General features: G+C 37.3%; 1 protein-coding gene across 25 annotated transcripts in view; it reads right to left on the bottom strand.

Moving 5' to 3' along the window:
• Positions 1–18,128, bottom strand: part of TUT4 (terminal uridylyl transferase 4) — a 130,932-nt gene that overhangs the window by 79,326 nt on the left and 33,478 nt on the right. For all 25 annotated transcript variants that reach the window (XM_077956901.1, XM_077956879.1, XM_077956937.1 and 22 more), the window contains 2 exons: positions 14,528–14,691; positions 7,667–7,783 (listed from right to left, as the gene is read on the bottom strand). In XM_077956901.1, coding sequence (XP_077813027.1) covers positions 7,667–7,783; positions 14,528–14,691 — 281 coding nt within the window. The remainder of the gene's footprint in view (positions 1–7,666; positions 7,784–14,527; positions 14,692–18,128) is intronic.

Below are 18,128 nucleotides of genomic sequence, written 5' to 3'. Positions count from 1 at the left end.
ATAGAAACAGAAAATAGAATGGTGGTTACCAGGGGCTGCAGGGAGAGGGGAATGGGGAATTATTGTTTAATGGATACAGAGTTTCAGTATAGAATGATGAAAAAGTTCTGAATGAAGGTAGACAGTGGAGATGATTGCAAAACAATATAAATGTACTTAATGTCACTAAACTGTCTACTTAAAAATGGTTAAAATGGTAAATTTTATCTTATATATATTTTACCACAATAAAAAATTTCAAAAAAAAAAAAAGTTCAATGTGCCAATAAGACAACGCAACATCTTCTTAACATGGAATATAAAGCATTTTGGTCTCAATTTGCATTTCTAGGTCTTCCTCCAACCTCTCCAATAGACATCCACATTTAAATAGTCACCAGTCTCCAAATACTCTATGTGCTATTGGGCTTCCATGCCTTTAGTCATTTTGTCCCCTATGTGTATCCACCTGGTAAAACTAATCATCCTTCAAGGTATAGCTTAAAAGTCAAATATTCAGCAAACCCTTCTTAATACCTTTCTTTTCCAACATAATGAAATGCTCCATTGAAATCATGATTAATACTATCACCTATGCTCTGAATTCCATCCTTCTTTACCTATTCAGTAATAATCTTCTCCTTATTTTAAACATCACACAATCTACTAGTTTGTGTTTTCATTAAGTTTTTTTTTGTTTTTTGAGACGAGGTCTCACTCTGTCACCCAGGTTGGCGTGCAATTGAGTAAATCTCTGCTCACTGCAAACTCCACCTCCCAGATACAAGAGCTCCTCTACCTCAGCCTCTCAAGTAGCTGGGACCACAGGCACATGCCACCACGCCCAGCTAATTTTTTGTATCCTTGGTAGAGATGGGGTTTCACTATGTTGCTCAGGCTGGTCTCGGACTCCTGAGCTCAGGAGATCCACCTACCTTGGCCTCCCAAAGTACCAGGATTACAGGTGTGAGCCACCAAGCCACCCAGCACATTAAGTAAGCACTCTTTACCTCTACACTAACAGCAACAACCACCATTTATTGATTACCTACTACGGGCCTGGCACCGTGCCAAGTGCTTTACACATGTTATGTCACTTAATTCTTACAATATCACTCCCCAAATAGATACTACCAAAACCATTTTATAAATAAGAATACTGAGACTTATAGATGTTAAATATCATCCTACAACTACAAGGTGGAACTGAGAATTAAATCTAGTTCTAACTCCAAAGCGTATGGTCTTTCCACTCCATTTAAATCATTATCAACAAATATTAATGGAACAACTATATGCCAGGTACTGTACTAAGATGGGAAAAAATAATGCATATAATCCCTGCCCTCATGGAGCTTACACTCAAGAGAGAGAAAGATTAAATGATTATTTAAATTATTTAAATTAAAAAATTAAAACTGTGATGAGAATTTTACTCTGCCAAATTAAAAGAAAAAAAAAATTGTGTGCCCCTCTAGCTACTACCAGTCTTCCTTTCTTTTCTGTACAATTAAGTTTTCTGAAAGTTGAGTCTATTCTATTTCCTTATACCTCCTCACTCAAAACTACGTCTTTTTTAGTTCTAAAACAGAAACTGTTCTTCCCAGGATTATCAAAACCTCCTTAGTTGCCAAATCTGACATTTTAAATTTTTATTTATTTATTTTTTAATTGACAGGATTTTGCTACATTGCCCAGTATGTACCCCAACTCCTGGGCTCAAGCGATCCTCCCACCTCAGTATCCTGAGTAGCTTAGACTACAGGCACCAAATCAGACATCTTTAAGCTTTTAGATTATTTTTATCCATATTATCACATTTTCGACTACCATCTTGAAACTTTCCTTTCTTTTAGTTTCTCTAACACCTTTCTCTATTTTTCCTATTATTCTACTCATTCACCAATCTATTCACTGCTCTTCCTCTACTAGTCCATTAAATGTTTGTATTCCTTGACATTCTGTCCTTATTCATTTGGTGACCTCATCCACATCTATGATTTCAACTGCTGAAGTTTACCAAACCTGAATCTCCAACTGCTAACATAAGTTCCAGATCCTTATATTCAAATGACTGTGGGACATCTCTACTTGAAATGTTCCGTAAGTGTCTCAAACTCAGAATGTTATGAAACTTTTATTTCTGCTAAGTAAATGGCACCACAATCTTTGATAACATCTCAAATCAGATACCTTATGATCATTCAAGACATCGTGGGCCTCTATTCCCACAATTCTACATCCTGAATCTCTCTTCAAACTCAACTCCATTCTCACTAACTACTACTTCAGGTCAGTGTTCATCATAGCTTACTAGATTATTATGAAAGGCTAACTGGTCTCCCCAAACAGACCCTTCTCAGGCTTCTTTCACAGAGGCCAGGGTGAATGACCTTGCAAAAATACATGTTATGGCCAGGCACAGTGTTTCAAGCCTGTAATCCCAGCCCTCTAGGAGGCCGAGGTGGGCGGATCATGAGGTCAGGAGTTCGAGACTAGCCTGGCCAACATGGTGAAACCCTGTCTCTACTAAAAATACAAAAATTAGCCAGGTGTGGTGGTGCGCACTCATGATCCCAGCTACTCGGGAAGCTGAGGCAGAAGAATTGCTTGAACCCAGGAGGCGGAGTTTGCAGTGAGCTGAGATCCCACCACTACACTTCAGTCTGGGCGATAGAGCAAGACTCTATCTCGAAAACAACATGTTATTAAACTCCATAATGCTCCAAATAAAATCCAAATACTCTAACACAGAACACAAATGCAAAACCAAAATTCTCTGTCAAGCAGTAACTCCCCATTTCCCCCTCCTCCAAGCCTATGGCAAGCACTATTCTGTCTCTGATTCTGACTACTCTAAAAAACTCATATAAATGGAATCATACACTATTTTTCGTTTTCTAACTGGCTTATTTCACTTAGCATTTCTGAAGGTTCATCCATGTTGTAGCATATTGCAGAATTTCCATCCTTTTTAAGGCTAATATTCCATTGTATGAATACCGCACATTTTGCTTATCTATTCATCCATCATTGGATATCTGAATTGCTTCCACATACTAGCTATTGTGAGTAACGTTGCCATGAACCTGGGTGTATAAATATCTCTTTGAAACCCTGTTTTCAATTCTTTTAAGTATATGCCCAGAAGTGAAATTACTGGATCATACTGTAGTTCTATTTTTAATTTGTTGAAGAACCACCATACTCTTTTCCAAGGCAGCTACACTACTTTCATACCTGTCTTTTTTCCTAATCTTGGGGGAACAGCATTCAGTCTTTAATACTTAAGTATGATGATAACTATTAGTTTTTTATAGAATTTTTTTTAACAGGGTCTCATTATATTGCCCAGGCTGGTCTCAAACTCCTAGGTTCAAACAACCAAAGGAGCTGGGACTAACACACCCAGCTTTGTAGATGTCTTTATCATGTTATAGAAGTTGTCTTCTACTCCTAGTTTGCTCAGACCTTTTTTGTTTTTTTTTTTTTTTTGAGACAGAGTATCACTTTGCCACCCAGGCTGGAGTGCAGTGGCGCCATCTCAGCTCACTGCAACCTCCACCTCCAGGATTCAAGCGATTCTCCTGCCTCAGCCTCTCGAGTAGCTGGAATTACAGGTGTGTGTCACCACGCCCAGCTAATTTTTGTATTTTTAGTAGAGGGGGATTTCACCGCATTGGCCAGGTTGGTCTCGAACTCCCAACCTCAGGTGATCTGCCTGCCTTAGCCTCCCAAAGAGCTGGGGTTACAGGCATGCTCCACCCCACCCGGCCACGCTTAGAATTTTTATCAAAACATTTTTGAAAACGCTTTTTCAGCATCTACTAAGATAATCACATAGTTTTCTCTGTTTGCTAACATGGTAAATTACAATGAGCGGGTTTTGTTGTTGTTGTTTTTGTTGTTTTTTGAGATGAAGTCTTGCTCTGTTGCCCAGGCTGGGGTGCAGTGGCACGATCTGAGCTTACTGCAACCTCAACCTCCTGGGTTCAGCCTCCCAAGTAGCTGGGATTTCAGGCATGAGCCACCATGCCCGGCTAATTTTTGTATTTTTAGTAGAGATGGGGTTTCACCATGTTGGCCAGGCTGGTCTCGAACTCCTAACCTCAGGTGATCTGCCCTCCTTAGCCTCCCAAACGACTGGGATTACAGGCATGAGCCACTGTGCCTGACCAATGAGCGACTTTTTTAATGTAAAACTAACATTGCACTCCTGGAATAAAGCCCCACTTGATCATGACATATTCATTCCTTTAATATGCTGTTGGATTCAACTGGCTAAAATTATATTTAGAATTTTTGCATCTACGTTCATGAGGAGTTTTGGTCTGAAATTTTCTTTTTTTTCTCCCATCGGAGTCAAGAAGTTAAGAATAACGTTTTCCTTTATTGTAATGTATTTCTGTGGTTTGAATATCAGAGTAATGTGGACCTCATACTCACAGACTGAACTGGGAAGTATTCCTCCTCTTCAATGTTCTGGAAGAATTTGTATAGAACAGGTACATGTATCAATTATCCCAGAGCTCAATGACTTTTTTCTTTTTCCTTTTTGTTTAATTTTTCCTGTGTTTCACTCTGGTGGTTTCCATTGCTATATCTTCAAGAGTTCACTAACCTTTTCTTTTGCAATGTTTGATGTACTATTATTCCTACCCAATGTAGTTTTAATCTTAGATGTTGTAGTTTTCGTTTCTAAAAGTCCTGTTCATATCTTTTTCATATTTCCATGTCTCTACTTCATCTCTGGAACATCAAGAATACAGTTGTATTAACTGTCTTACTGTCCTTCTCTGCTAATCCTAACAAAGGCTGGTCAGTTCAAGGTCAATTATTACAGCTGACTTTTCTCTTCATCATGATTTGTATTTTCCTGTCTCCTTGCATGCCTGATAATCTTTGACTAAATGTCACATTATGTGAATTTTTTTCAGTGATGAGTAATTTTGTATTTCTGTAATATCCCTAAGCTTTGTTCTGTAATGACATTAAATACTTGGAAACCATTTATCATTTTGAATCTTGCCTTTAAAATATTTTATATAGGACCAGACCACATTTAGTTTAGTACTAAATATCTATACTACTGAAACAAGATTTTTCTGAGTACTCTACCGAATGTCTCATGAAGTATGAGGCTTTCCAGTCTGGACAGGAAAAAGTCCTGTGTGAGCACCAAGCACTGTTCTAATTTCCTCTGACAGTTCTTTCTCTGGGTTCAGGAAGCTATTTCACATGCATGCACCAATCAGCATTGTGCTGAATACTTTAAGAGGACCATCTACAGTTCCCTGGATTTCTTTTTGTGCAGTTTTCTCATTTTAGTTACACTGTCCTGTGAATTCTAGCTATCCTGGACTTAGTGGACTCTAAGGTCCCTCTCTTCAACTGTGAGAGTCTACTGGGTTCCCTTCCCTATAGTGTAATCTAGAAACTCTCAAGCTGGAGCCAACATTGGGCTCAGGCCATTTGTTTTTCATTCATTGACTGTCCTTTGCCGCCTGAAAACCACTGCTTCGTATTTCTGGTTTTTTTTTTTTTTTTTTTTTTTGGTCATTTCAAGGGAAAAGTAAATCCACTGTTACTCTAACTTCACCAAAAGTATAAGTCCTATATGGCTGCATTCAAGTTTGCTTTCTTTTTGTTTGTTTCTGTAATGTTCTAAAGTTTCCCTATACGGACTGAGCATCCCTAATCTGAAAATCCAAAATGTGAAATGCTCCAAAATCTGAAACTTTGAACACCAACACGATGCTCAAAGGAAATGCTCATTAAAGTATAATGCAAATATTCTAAAATCTGAAAAAATCCAAAATACTTTGGTCCCAAGCATTTAAGATAAGGTATACTCAATCTGTAAAGTGTACAGGTATAGTTTTCTTTTTCTTTTCTTTTTTTTTTTTTTCCTGAGGTAGAGTCTCGCTCCCTCGCCCAGACTAAAGTGAAGTGGTGTGATCTTCGCTCACTGGAGTCTCTACCTCGTGGGTTCAAACAATTCTCATACCTCAGCCTCCCAAGAAGCTGGGATTACAGGCACATGCCACCATGGCCAGCTAATTTATATGTATTTTTAGTAGAAACAGGGTTTCGCCACGTTGCCCAGGCTGGTCTCGAACTCCTAGGCTTAAGCAATTAACCTGCCTCAGCCTCCCAAAGTGCTGGGATCACAGACCTTTAGCCACTGCACCCAGCCTAGGTATGATTTTCTTTTTAAGTTTCTTGCTTGCCCTGGTAAAACCCCATCTCTATCAAAAATATGAAAATCAGCCAGGCATGGTGTGCCTGTAATCCCAGCTACCTGGGAGGCTGAGGCAGGATAATCGCTTAAACCTGGGAGGTAGAGGTTACAGTGAGCCAAGATCGTGCCACTGCACTCCAGCCTGGAAGACAGAGTAAGACTGTCTCCAAAACAAAACAAAGAAAAGTTTTCTTGCTTGCAAGCCCGAACTTCCTGGAACTAATGATAGGCATCTTCCGACATTTTTGGAAAATTCCTAATTACTATCACCTAAACTACTCCCTTGTCCCTGTTCTATTTGTTTCAGTTCATTCATTTTTTCAAGAAAACTATGTTGAGCACCTACTGTTGTCAGACACTATCCTAAGCAACTCAGAAACAAAAATAACTAAATATGCCTTCTAGAATACTGCATATTGAAGTCTAGAAGGGAAGAGAAAGTAGACTGCCAGAATACAATATGTTAGATTTTCTAATCAGATATGTAAAAGTTGTTATGGGGGCACGGAGAAGGAGTATCCAACCCAGACTTGCTGAGAGGGTCAGGTAGAAAATTTCTTAAAGAAGATATATGAGCTAAGACTTAGAGACAAGTAAGAGGTTACATAGCATTATTATTGTTGTAGCTTTAAAAAGAAAAAATTAAATAGCTAATTTACTAATACATTTTTAAAAGAACTCTATTCATATCCATGTCTACAGGATATTTTAATGGAAATAACTGAAAAATTACAAATTCCCAAAGCTTATAAATTTCTTAATGGTCTGTACTTTCCCAGCTTCATATCACACCATTTTCCCCCAGCTCTTTGTTCCAATCATAGTAGACTTTCAGTTACTCACATGCCATGCCTTTTCCTGCCTGAAGGCTTTCAATTCATGCTGCTTTTTGTGTAAAGTGCTCTCCCACTTACCCTTGTAGGCCACTCACCTTTTTGCCATTTAAACTACTACTTCAAAGTTCAATTCAAACATCACTTTCTCAGAGAAGCCTCCCCTGTTCTAGATGAAGTAAAATAAACTCATACACCTCCTTAGCACACTCTTCTCCCACTAACAAAACTCATTATACTTAAATCTTTATTCAACGCATACCCTCATCAATTCTTAGAAAATCTGAGGGCAGGAACCACAACTATCTTATTCAACACTGCCTAGAACTAGCACACAAGAACTCAATAAACATTAGTTGGACGGACTGATTGTACCTAACGGCTCTAAACTTAGGAATCAACATTCTACAGGATGAGCAAACTGGTCTCAACAAGGTTCCTTCCTTCCTGATTACCTCAGATAAGGAAGGCAATAATAGCTTCCAAAGCTATCACTTCAGTAACTAATATAAGATTGGACAAATATTTCATTTTTAGTTTCACAAATAAAAAATATTTGATATGGTTTTACAACTTGAAAAATAAATAAAAGTCTTTTTTAAAAAGAACTTACCAAAATATTTTTCTTATGTCGTTTCTCCTTTATATGTTTATGAGCTCCCTGGATATTTTCAATGTGAATTAAGCAAAGTTTGCATAGATACCGACAATTGGTATATTCTGGTGATCGCTGAAGAGACAAGTTTAAAAAATGCATTTTATTCAGAAAACAGAGGAGTAAACTATTGACCATGTAAGTTAATAATACAATTATGTAAGTAGACAGAAATAAGCACTGAAGGTTTTCTCCTTATCCTTTCCTTCTTCTAAAGTAATAGTTTTTAATAAACTTATATACCAAAGAGACAGTAATCCTTTTTCAAAATAGTCATCATAAGAGATTACATACTCCTACATCATAGGAGATTACATACAATATCTAACAATATCATGGTAATGCTAAATTATGTTTAATATTCATCTAATATAATCTTTAGAATCCAATGTAAGAAAAGCAGTCGAGCCGGGTGTGGTGGCTATGCCTGTAATCCCAGCACTTTGGGAGGACGAAGCTGGCGGATCACTTGAGCTCAGGAGTTGGAGACCAGCCTGGACAACATGGAGAAACCCATTCTCTACTAAAAATACAAAATGTAGCCATGCATGGTGGCGCAGGCTTGTAATCCCAGCTACTCTGGAGGCTGAAGTGGAAGAATTATCTCAGCCTGGGAGGCAGAGGTTGCAGCAACAAGCCGAGATCGCATCACTGCACTCAAGCCTGGGCAACAGAGTAAGACTTCGTCTCAACCAAAAAAAAAGAAAAGAAAGAAAGAAAGAAAGAAATGAAGTCTTACTATTTAGTCTTATTCCAATGTTGTCCCCAAAACTGATTTCAAACTTAACTTGCAGCCATTTTGATTACTACAAAAAAAAAAAATCTGCCCTCGAATTGGGGATTTCAGAAGAATGGGCCACAAATACGGAAGAAATTTCAAAAGCTGAGTTCGAAAAACACTCCAATCACAATATCATGGGAATAAATGAATAACCTCCTGAGGTCACTACTGAAGGGAATAACAATTCTAACACACTAAACTATCAGTCACAGAACGCACTCATACTTCGTATATGTATTCTCTAAATACTAATAAAGCTTAGTAATTACTGAGTACCTGTTATGTGCCAGGCACTATGCTAGGTGTTTGACATACAATTTGTCATTTTAATTCCCCTAATCATCCGATTAAATTGCCACTATTTTCATCTTATAGTTGTGAAAACAAAAGCCCACAGAACCTGCACCTTTTACAAGGATATAGCAGTATTAAGTGGAAGACACCAAATTTAAATTCCTGTACATATGAATCTGAAGCCAACATTCTACACAGATTACACAATAAAAAATTACACACACACAATAAATGCATGTGGAATTTTTAAAGTTTCTAATGCCTTACACTGAAACTTCAGCAATGCTTAGTTTTTATTTCAGATTGATTTACGATATTCAACAGGCTTCAGCTTCTGACAAAAAGATTCTTTCACCTCAGAAAATTACATGATTTCTTTTAAACAAGAAACTTGCTCCAAATTTAGCAACAATCCTGCTACGGACTAAAAATAAATATAGCCACAGCAGTATAGTATTAACCTTTCAACAACCCTATCAGAATTCCCCATTTTATTGGCAAACTAAATCTCAGGGATTAAATAATTTGCCCAAGGCAACAAGTAAATAAGAAAAGTTGGCTCAATCAATTTCAATTCTCTAGCATAAAAATTCTGTCAAATCAGTTCCTACTGGAGAATGAATTAAGTCCTCAAAGAAAACGCTACCTCTTAGTTTCAAAACAACTACTTCTTTTTTTTTTGAGACGGAGTCTCACGCTGTTGCCCAGGCTGGAGTGCAGTGGCGCGATCTCGGCTCACTGCAAGCTCCGCCTCCCGGGTTCCCGCCATTCTCCTGCCTCAGCCTCCTGAGTAGCTGGGACTACAGGCGCCCGCCACCGCGCCCGGCTAATTTTTTGTATTTTTAGTAGAGACGGGGTTTCACTGTGGTCTCGATCTCCTGACCTTGTGATCCGCCCGCCTCGGCCTCCCAAAGTGCTGGGATTACAGGCTTGAGCCACCGCGCCCGGCTAACAACTACTTCTTTACTCGCCAAATATATTCTGAGCTCATATTATACAGCAAACATTTTTCTAGGAGCTGGGGATAAGAGCAGTAAACAAAATAGAAATCCTTGTCTGTATGAATTGACATTATAGTGTAAGGAGACAGGTAATAAACAAATGCACAAATATGCATGGGGTCGGGGGAGTTACTGCTTTTTAAAAGTAGAGGCATCACTTAAGACCTTACTGATAAAGTAACTTTAAGGAAGTGAAGGATAAAGCTGTGTGGATATCTGAAAAGACACATTTCAAGCAGAGGGAAAAGTGAATGCCAAGGCCCTGAGGCCGTAAGGTACCTAAAATATTTAAGAAACTACAAAAACGTTAGCATAACTGGAACAGAGAGCTAATAGGGGACAGAACACAAAATCCCTTGTGAAGACTCTGGCTTTCATTCTAAGTACTGGGGAAAGCCATTGAAGGTTTACGAGCAGAGAATTCCAAGATCTAATTTATATTTTAAAAGGATCATTTGCTTTCTATATTGAGAATAGAAGCAGGAAAAAGCTACTGCAGTTAATGGAATTCAATAATCCAAAAAAGAGATTATGTTGGCTTAGTTCAAGGTGAGAGTGGTGAAGGCGGTAAAAAGGGTTGCCTTCAGGAGTTGAAAGCATATATACAAAATACCTAAAGCCCTGTGTACTGATGAGGTCACTAAGGAAGTCATGAAATCAATTATGTGAACTTTTCAATTGTAAAATGTTAGCAGACCAAAGACATGTCTATCAAGAAAATTTTGGTATTACACTGAATGGGGAGTCAGAAGGCCTCGGATGACGTCTCAACTGACCTTGGATAAAGCTGTATCACTGCAGCCTGATTCTATCTCCTTATTTATAATAAAAACTGCCCTACCTGGTAAAATAATTCAGTTCTACAAGTAGCTCATCTTTATTTCTTACTACATACCAGGTCTTGTGCTAAAAACTTTACTTGTATTATTTTATTTAATCCTCATAATAGTCCTGTGAGCTAGATGTTATAATTGTTATCAATCCCATTTTACTGATGAGTAAACTGATGTTTAAAGAATTTAAATAATTTATCCAAGGTTATCCAACCAATAAGTGGCAGAGCTAGACCCAATGACTCCAAAATCCATACGCTTGACCACTGTGCACACTGTAATTATCAACCAATCACTTCGTGCAAGACATGTACTGGGCACAATATCAAATCAGACAAAACTGCTCTCTTCATCATAAACTCTCTAGTTTCACAGAAAAAAAATACATAAAAAAGTTAAACATTTTTTATTATAGTTTTATTTTACCATTAAATAAACCCACTAGTAAATCTCTAACTTTCTGCAAACAAGCTAGAACAAAGATTTCTGGGTATTTCCAACTCAATATTTAACATTCAATCATAGGAAAATTTGCCCTTCTGATCTAATGGTTTGGACTTATTTCTTCTTTGGTACAGAGCAAAAATCTGCAGTCTACATCTTTATTCTTCAATTAGGTAATCTATGGAAACACTGTGAACCAAAGGACCTGAAGAAATAAAAAATAAAAAAAATTTTTTTTAAATACCTGGGAATATTCTTAATGAGTGTCTAAATTTGATAAAGAAAAATGTTAATTAAGAGGACAAGCCGGTTGTGGTAGCGCATGCCTGTAGTCCCAGCTACTCAGGAGGCTGAGGCATAAGAATCACTTGAACCCAGGAGGCAGAGGTTGCAGTGAGCCAAGATTGTGCCGCTGCACTCCAGCCTGGGAGACAGAATGAGACCCTGTCTCAAAAAAAAGAGTACAATGAATTTGCCTGAGCACTGTGGCTCACACCTGTAAACTCAGCACGTTGGGAGGCCGAGACCAGTCTGGGCAACCTGGCAAAACACCATCTCTACAAAAAATATAAAAAACTAGCAGGGTTGGTGGCACATGCCTGTAGTCCCAAGTTACTTGGGAGGCTGAGGTACCTGAGCCTGGGAGGTCGAGGCTGCAATGAGCCATTATTGCACCACTGCAATTCATCCTGGGCAACAAGAATGAGACCCTGTCTCAAAAAAAAGAAGAAAAAGAAAAAAAGAGTTCAAGAGGCCAAATAATTAAAAAAAAAAAAAAAGAAAAGAAAAAGAGTACAATGAATTGAAAGTAAGTTTGGAGGGCATGAGAAATAAAGAGGTGTCAGAAAGAAAAGGGATTACAAATATTTACACTGGTTCTGGCACAGTAACTTTACATCATTACTATATAAATTCAACAACAAATAAAATGTTTTCCAATGCTTCCAAGCTTTATTTCCAAGCTTTATTTTCACCCCAGGCCATTTTTCCTACTACCATCAAATACCTATTCCATCCCAACTTCTTCCTTCTTTCAGTAACAACTGACCTTTCCCGCTTCATTCCTATGTAACTTCCCAACCAGTTCTCTGCTTATTTTTCTTGAAAATATATTTTTTCGTATTTCCTTTATACATGCAATTTACCTACACCACCCTTCTCCTACCTACCTGGTCAATTCCTAGCCATTTCTTGAGAGACAGCTCCAATGTCACCTTATAAAGCATTCTCCAAATTAATGCCTCTATACTCACGACTTAAATTGGTCACTCTTTTGTCTATGATACCATTTTCAAAAAATACTGTTATTATCACTAGTATTTGCTTATGTGTCTTTCTCTAGTGAACTCCTAGAAAAGCAATCATGTTTTTCAAAATGTCAGGTACTAGATCATGACACATAAAAGGGATTCAATATTTATTCTGCCAATGGACAAAACTATAACACCTAGCGCATAGGGCTGTTATGAGGATTAAATAAGATAACACAAGTAAAGTTTTTGGCACAAAATCTGCTATGTATTAAGTACTAAATAAAGATGAACAGAATTGAATTATTTTACCAGGTAGGTCAATCTTTATTATATTATAAATAAGGAGACAGAATCAGATTCCAGTGATAGAGATTTATCCAAGGTCAGTTGAGATGTCATCCAGAAATTTACTAATCCCAGAGGAAAAGTGAGAGAACTAAGTAAAGACAGAACTAAGTAAAAGGCTGGACATGGTGGCTCCCGCCTGTAATCCCAGCACTTTGGGAGGCCAGGGTGGGTGGATCATTTGAGGTCAGGAGTTCAAGACCAGCCTGGCCAATATGGTGAAACCCTGTCTCTACTAAAAATACAAAAATGAGCTGGGCATGGTGGCGCACAATTGTAATCCCAGCTACTCAGGAGGCTGAGGCAGGAGAATTGCTTGAACCCAGGAGGTGGAGGTTGCGGTGAGCTGAGATCATGCCAATGTACTTCAACCTGGGCGACAAAAACAAAAACACACACACACACAAAAACACAAAAAAAGCAAAAGAGCAAATTGCAAAAAAGACTTCCTTTTAACTAGGATCTTGTAAGATTAACTACACAACCCAAACTCTCTCCTGTATTATGATCCTCTACTCCTTGATATTCCTTTCTCTTTTCATGTGGCGACTACTCTGCTGTAAATTCTATTAATAACCCACGATTGTCTTTTTCAATCTAGATACAATTTCATTTTTCTAAACTATACAAAATCATACCATTTCTTTCCTTATTCATCAAGAATGATGACCTATTTCCTTGTAAGCATATTTACAAATAACCCAAGTATCTATTTGTCAACAGTTTTGTGATTTTTTTTTTTTTTTTTTTGGAGACAGAGTCTTGCTCTGTCGCCCAGGCTGGAGTGCAGTGGCACAATATTGGCTCACTGCAACCTCTCTGCCTCCTAGGTTCAAGCAATTCTCCCGCCTCAGCCTCCCAAGTAGCAGCTGGGACGACAGGTACTGACTACCACACCTCGCTGATTTTTGTATTTTTAGTAGAGACAGGGTTTCACCATGTTGGTCACACTAGTCTTGAATTCCTGACCTCAAGCAATCAGCCTGCCTCAGCTTCCCAAAATGCTGGGATTACAGGCGTGAGCTACTGGGCCTGGCCGTGATTTGTGATTCTTTCCTTCAAAACCTAGCAGTGTTTTTATTGAGGCCAGGAATGTGTATTTCTAGGTTAAGAAATTAATACACAGGCGTAAGATACCAATGGCTAGGATAGTTCCTAATACATAGTAAATATTCAATAAATATAGGAAAAGAGAAAAAGGAAGAAGTCTAGTGTGTTGTATGGTGTTTGCTATTTCCATCAATCTGAATGGACTTTTAACTTCTAATGGGAAGAAATTACCATTTTCACCAATACATCCCCAGTGCCTATTATAATACCTGGCACAAAACAAATGCTCAGTATCTGTTTGATGAGTGATTAAATCAGAGGTCAGCAAGTTTCTTCTGTAAAGGGGCGAATAAATATTTTGGTAGACATTTTATGCTTTGGCAAAGACTATTTTATGCTTTTCAAGCCAGATAAGTTCTGTGACAACTACTCAACTCAAATTTCCCATTGTAGCATGAAAGCAGCCATAGACAATATGTAAACAAATAGGCATGGCTATATTCCAATAAAATGTTTACCAAAAACGGTGGGGAGGCTAGGTGTATTATAACACATTCAAAAACAAAAACAAGGGATAGACCATAGTGTGCTAACCCTTGGAATGAATGAAGTCAGACTCACAGATAATAAGTAACTGCTGAAAAAGAGAGGCAAGGAAGAAAAGAGGCAAAGAAGAAGAAAGGTAGAGAAGAGGGAAGTAAGGAAAGATGAATGCTACCTCTGTCTTATGAATAAAGAAAAACAAAAAGAGCTATACTTGGGGAAAACAGTTATGAAACACACATTTCCCCCCAAATAACTAAAACAACATAGTATACTTTTTCAAGTCGAAAGATGTGATCTCTTTCTAAGCGTTCTTCTGCTTGTTTCAACCCTAGCCTCTGCTCAGGTGTCAATGTAGATTCATCTATCACAGTGGCATTTTCTAAATAGTCCATCTCTGAAGAATTTTCTTTATTAGATTCATCATTCTTCATTTTACCTAGAAAAGAAACCAATCACTCAGTTATCATTAGAACTAGTAAATTTTAAAATTTTTAATGGAAAACAGACATTAAATTTATACACAGAAAAATATTATTTCCTTACATTTTCCTTAGGAAAGTATACAAGTTGGTATGCATATATAAAATATAGGTAAGAGATATACATGGTATCAAAAGTCACAAAGAAAAACCTTTAAGGGTCAAATGACTAGCCTGTTCTTCCAACCTACCCATCAAGAGATACATAACTGAGACTACATTACACAAAGCTAACATAACACAATCATCTTGTAGAATCTCTGAAGTCAATCTGATAAAAAACTGTTTGGAGTACCACTCAAAGAAGATTAGTCACTGAACTAAATTCACTAGCAATTAAAACAACATATGTATACTCCAGACCACAAACCCACACAAGGCTCCTCCTTCTTTCCTTCCACAGAACTCCTGGATATCTCCACTACATTAATGGTTTTCCTTTGCTTCTCTGCCTCCTAACTAGATTGTAATCTCTTTGAGGCATAGACTATGTGTTCACCTTTGGCATCTGCAGCATCTAGCAGTATGTATCTATTCTACAGTAGGTTCCTCCACCAGTGCGATTTTTAAAATATAAACCAAATCACCTTATTCTCTTGCTTAAAACACATAAATGGCTTCTGCAGAGTTCAGAACAAAGTTTTAACTCCCTAGGATATTACACAGTCTCTTGCCCTCATGAAGGCAGTAAACAGAACAATTCCAAGTTGTAATAAATGTTACAAAGGAAAAAAGCAAGGAACTGAGAGGGAGACCAACTTTAAATATGGGAGCCAGAGAAGGTTTCTCTGAGCAGATACCATTTAAGCCAAAATCTAAAGAAAAAAATCTAGCTAACTTGCCTGTAACTCTAACCTCAGATCTTGCCATAACACTTTTCACCTCATATTAAATGTGCTAGAATTAATCACCAAAGCTGTTTCAAGTCTCAATGTCTTTATGTATGCCACTCCCTTCTCCATTGACGCTCCCCAATTAAATTAATATTTACCTGTCCTTCAAAATGCAGCTTAAGCACCACTTGTTTCCATAAGCAGGTCTGATATTATCTTATTCTATTACCCTCTATTATCTCACATTTACAGAGTAATCGAATTTGTATTCATTTATCTATCTCCTACATTAGATGACGGATTTCTTGATGCTAATGACCGGGGTCTTACTCTTACCTTCAGATTTTAATACAATGCCTAGATCCGAGCTAATGCTCTGTGTCATGTCGAATAAATAAATGAATCTGGATGTATCTACAAGCATTTCGAAAAAGAAATGCTCATAGATCATCAATAAATCTCTCCATTCTGTCCTCAAAAGCCAATTGCATGGCATTTAGAGGAACCCTGACAGTCAAGCCTACCTTTTGATAGCACTAATTTTCTGAAGAAAGAAATGGTATGCCTCTGGAGATGGTGCATTTCCTACCACAAGAACACAGGATTCTAGACTAGGAAGGCAAACTCAGATAAGGATGTTATAAAAAGGATTCAAACACAAGAAGTACGGCTAGGTTACATAAGTGTTTCTTAAATTACAGTCGGAGGAACAAGCAATTTGCAATTACGTCCTAATATCTGGAAAAAAGATTTAGTTTTTTAGCAACCATTTTATTATGGAAATGTAAAAGAAAAGATGAAATCCTAGTATTATTTCTACTTTTCATGAAAAAGGATAGTAAGAAGACAATATAATAATGTAACCCTTTTCTCTTTTCTATGTGTATAACAGGCCTTGTGTGACAAGGTAACCATCAGCAGCAAATCTTGTAAAACTATCGTTTCTGCTAATATAAAGAACTAAAGAAAGCTGCCTAGCTTTCTTTAAAAGTCAGAAATATATGAAATTATTTAATTTTCTGGAATCAACATATAAAACAAAATAATATTAGGCAGAATGTCCTAAATTGTGTTCCAAAAACACTAGTTCATTACATGTTAATCCTCTCACAAAACAAGAATTGAAAACCTGTATCCACACAAAAACTTGTACATGAATGTTCATAGAATATTCACAATAACCAAAGGTGGAAACAATACAAAAACCCATTTCTGATGAATGGATAAACAAAACGTGGAATACGTATACAATGGAATATTATTCAGGGGTTGTAGTCAGCTCAGGCTGCCACAACAAAATACTACAGTCTGGGTGGCTTAAACAACAGAAATTTATTTTCTCACAGTTCTGGAGACTGGAAAGTCAAAGATTAAGGTGCCGACAGGGTCACTGTCTGGTGAGGGCTCTCTTCTTGGACTGCAAACAGCCACCTTCTTGCTGTGTGTTCACATGGCCTTTCCTTGTAGGAGAGAGGTTCTCCTTTTTTATAAGGCCAGATTAGGACCTCACCCTTATGACCTCATTTAACCTTAATTACCACCTAAAAGCCCTGTTTCCAAATACAATTATGTTGGAGGTTAGGGCCTCAACATAGGAATTTGGGAGGGGATATAATCCAGTTCATAGTAACAGTCTTAAAAAGGAGTGAGGTACTGATACATGGTACAACATGGATAAACCTTAAAAACATGACACTAAATGAAAGCCAGGCACAGAAGACCACATAATGTATGACTTCATTTCTATGAAATATTTAGAATAGGCAAATACATAGAAATAGAAAGTGTATTAATAGTTGCCAGAGGCTAGGGAAAGGGGGGAATGGGGAGTAACTCTTAATCAGCATAGGGTTTCCTTCTGGGATGATGAAATTAGACAGTAGTAATGATTGTGCAACACTGTGAATGTACTCAGTGCCACTGAACTGTATACTTTAAAATGGTTAAGATGGTAAATCTTATATGTATTTATCACCAAAAAATTTAAATATAGAGTTAGCATACAACTAGCAATTCCACTTCTAAATATATATACAGAAAAAATGAAAACGTACATCCACACAAAAACTTTTACACAAATGTTCAGAACAGCATTATTCAGAATAATCAAAAGAGGGAAACAATCCAAATATCTATCAACTGATGAATGAACAAAATGTAATATATCCATATAATGGAATAATATTTGGCAATAAAAGGGAATGACATACTAATACCTGCCATAACATGAAATAACTTTGAAAAAAATATGCTAAGCCAAATAAGGAAGGCACAACAGGCCACATATTATATTATTTCATTTACATAAAATAGGCACATCTAAAGAGAAAGAAAGTAGATTCATGGTTGTCAGTGGTGAGGAGGAGGGGGTAATGAATAGTGACTGGTAATGGGTACAGAGTTTCTTTGTGGAGTGATGAAAATGTTCAGAATTAGATACTGATAGCAGCACAACTTTGTGAATATAAAAAAAATTACTGAATACTTAGATTTTTTAAATAAAAAAAAATTGACCCAACAGCAAGACAGAATTATATACTTTAAAAGGATGAATTTTATGA

This window comes from Macaca mulatta, chromosome 1 (assembly GCF_049350105.2).
Source record: "Macaca mulatta isolate MMU2019108-1 chromosome 1, T2T-MMU8v2.0, whole genome shotgun sequence".
Lineage (NCBI taxonomy): Eukaryota > Metazoa > Chordata > Mammalia > Primates > Cercopithecidae > Macaca > Macaca mulatta.
The sequence above is the reverse complement of the archived record's forward strand: the minus strand, read 5'-3'. Positions and strand labels throughout refer to the sequence as shown.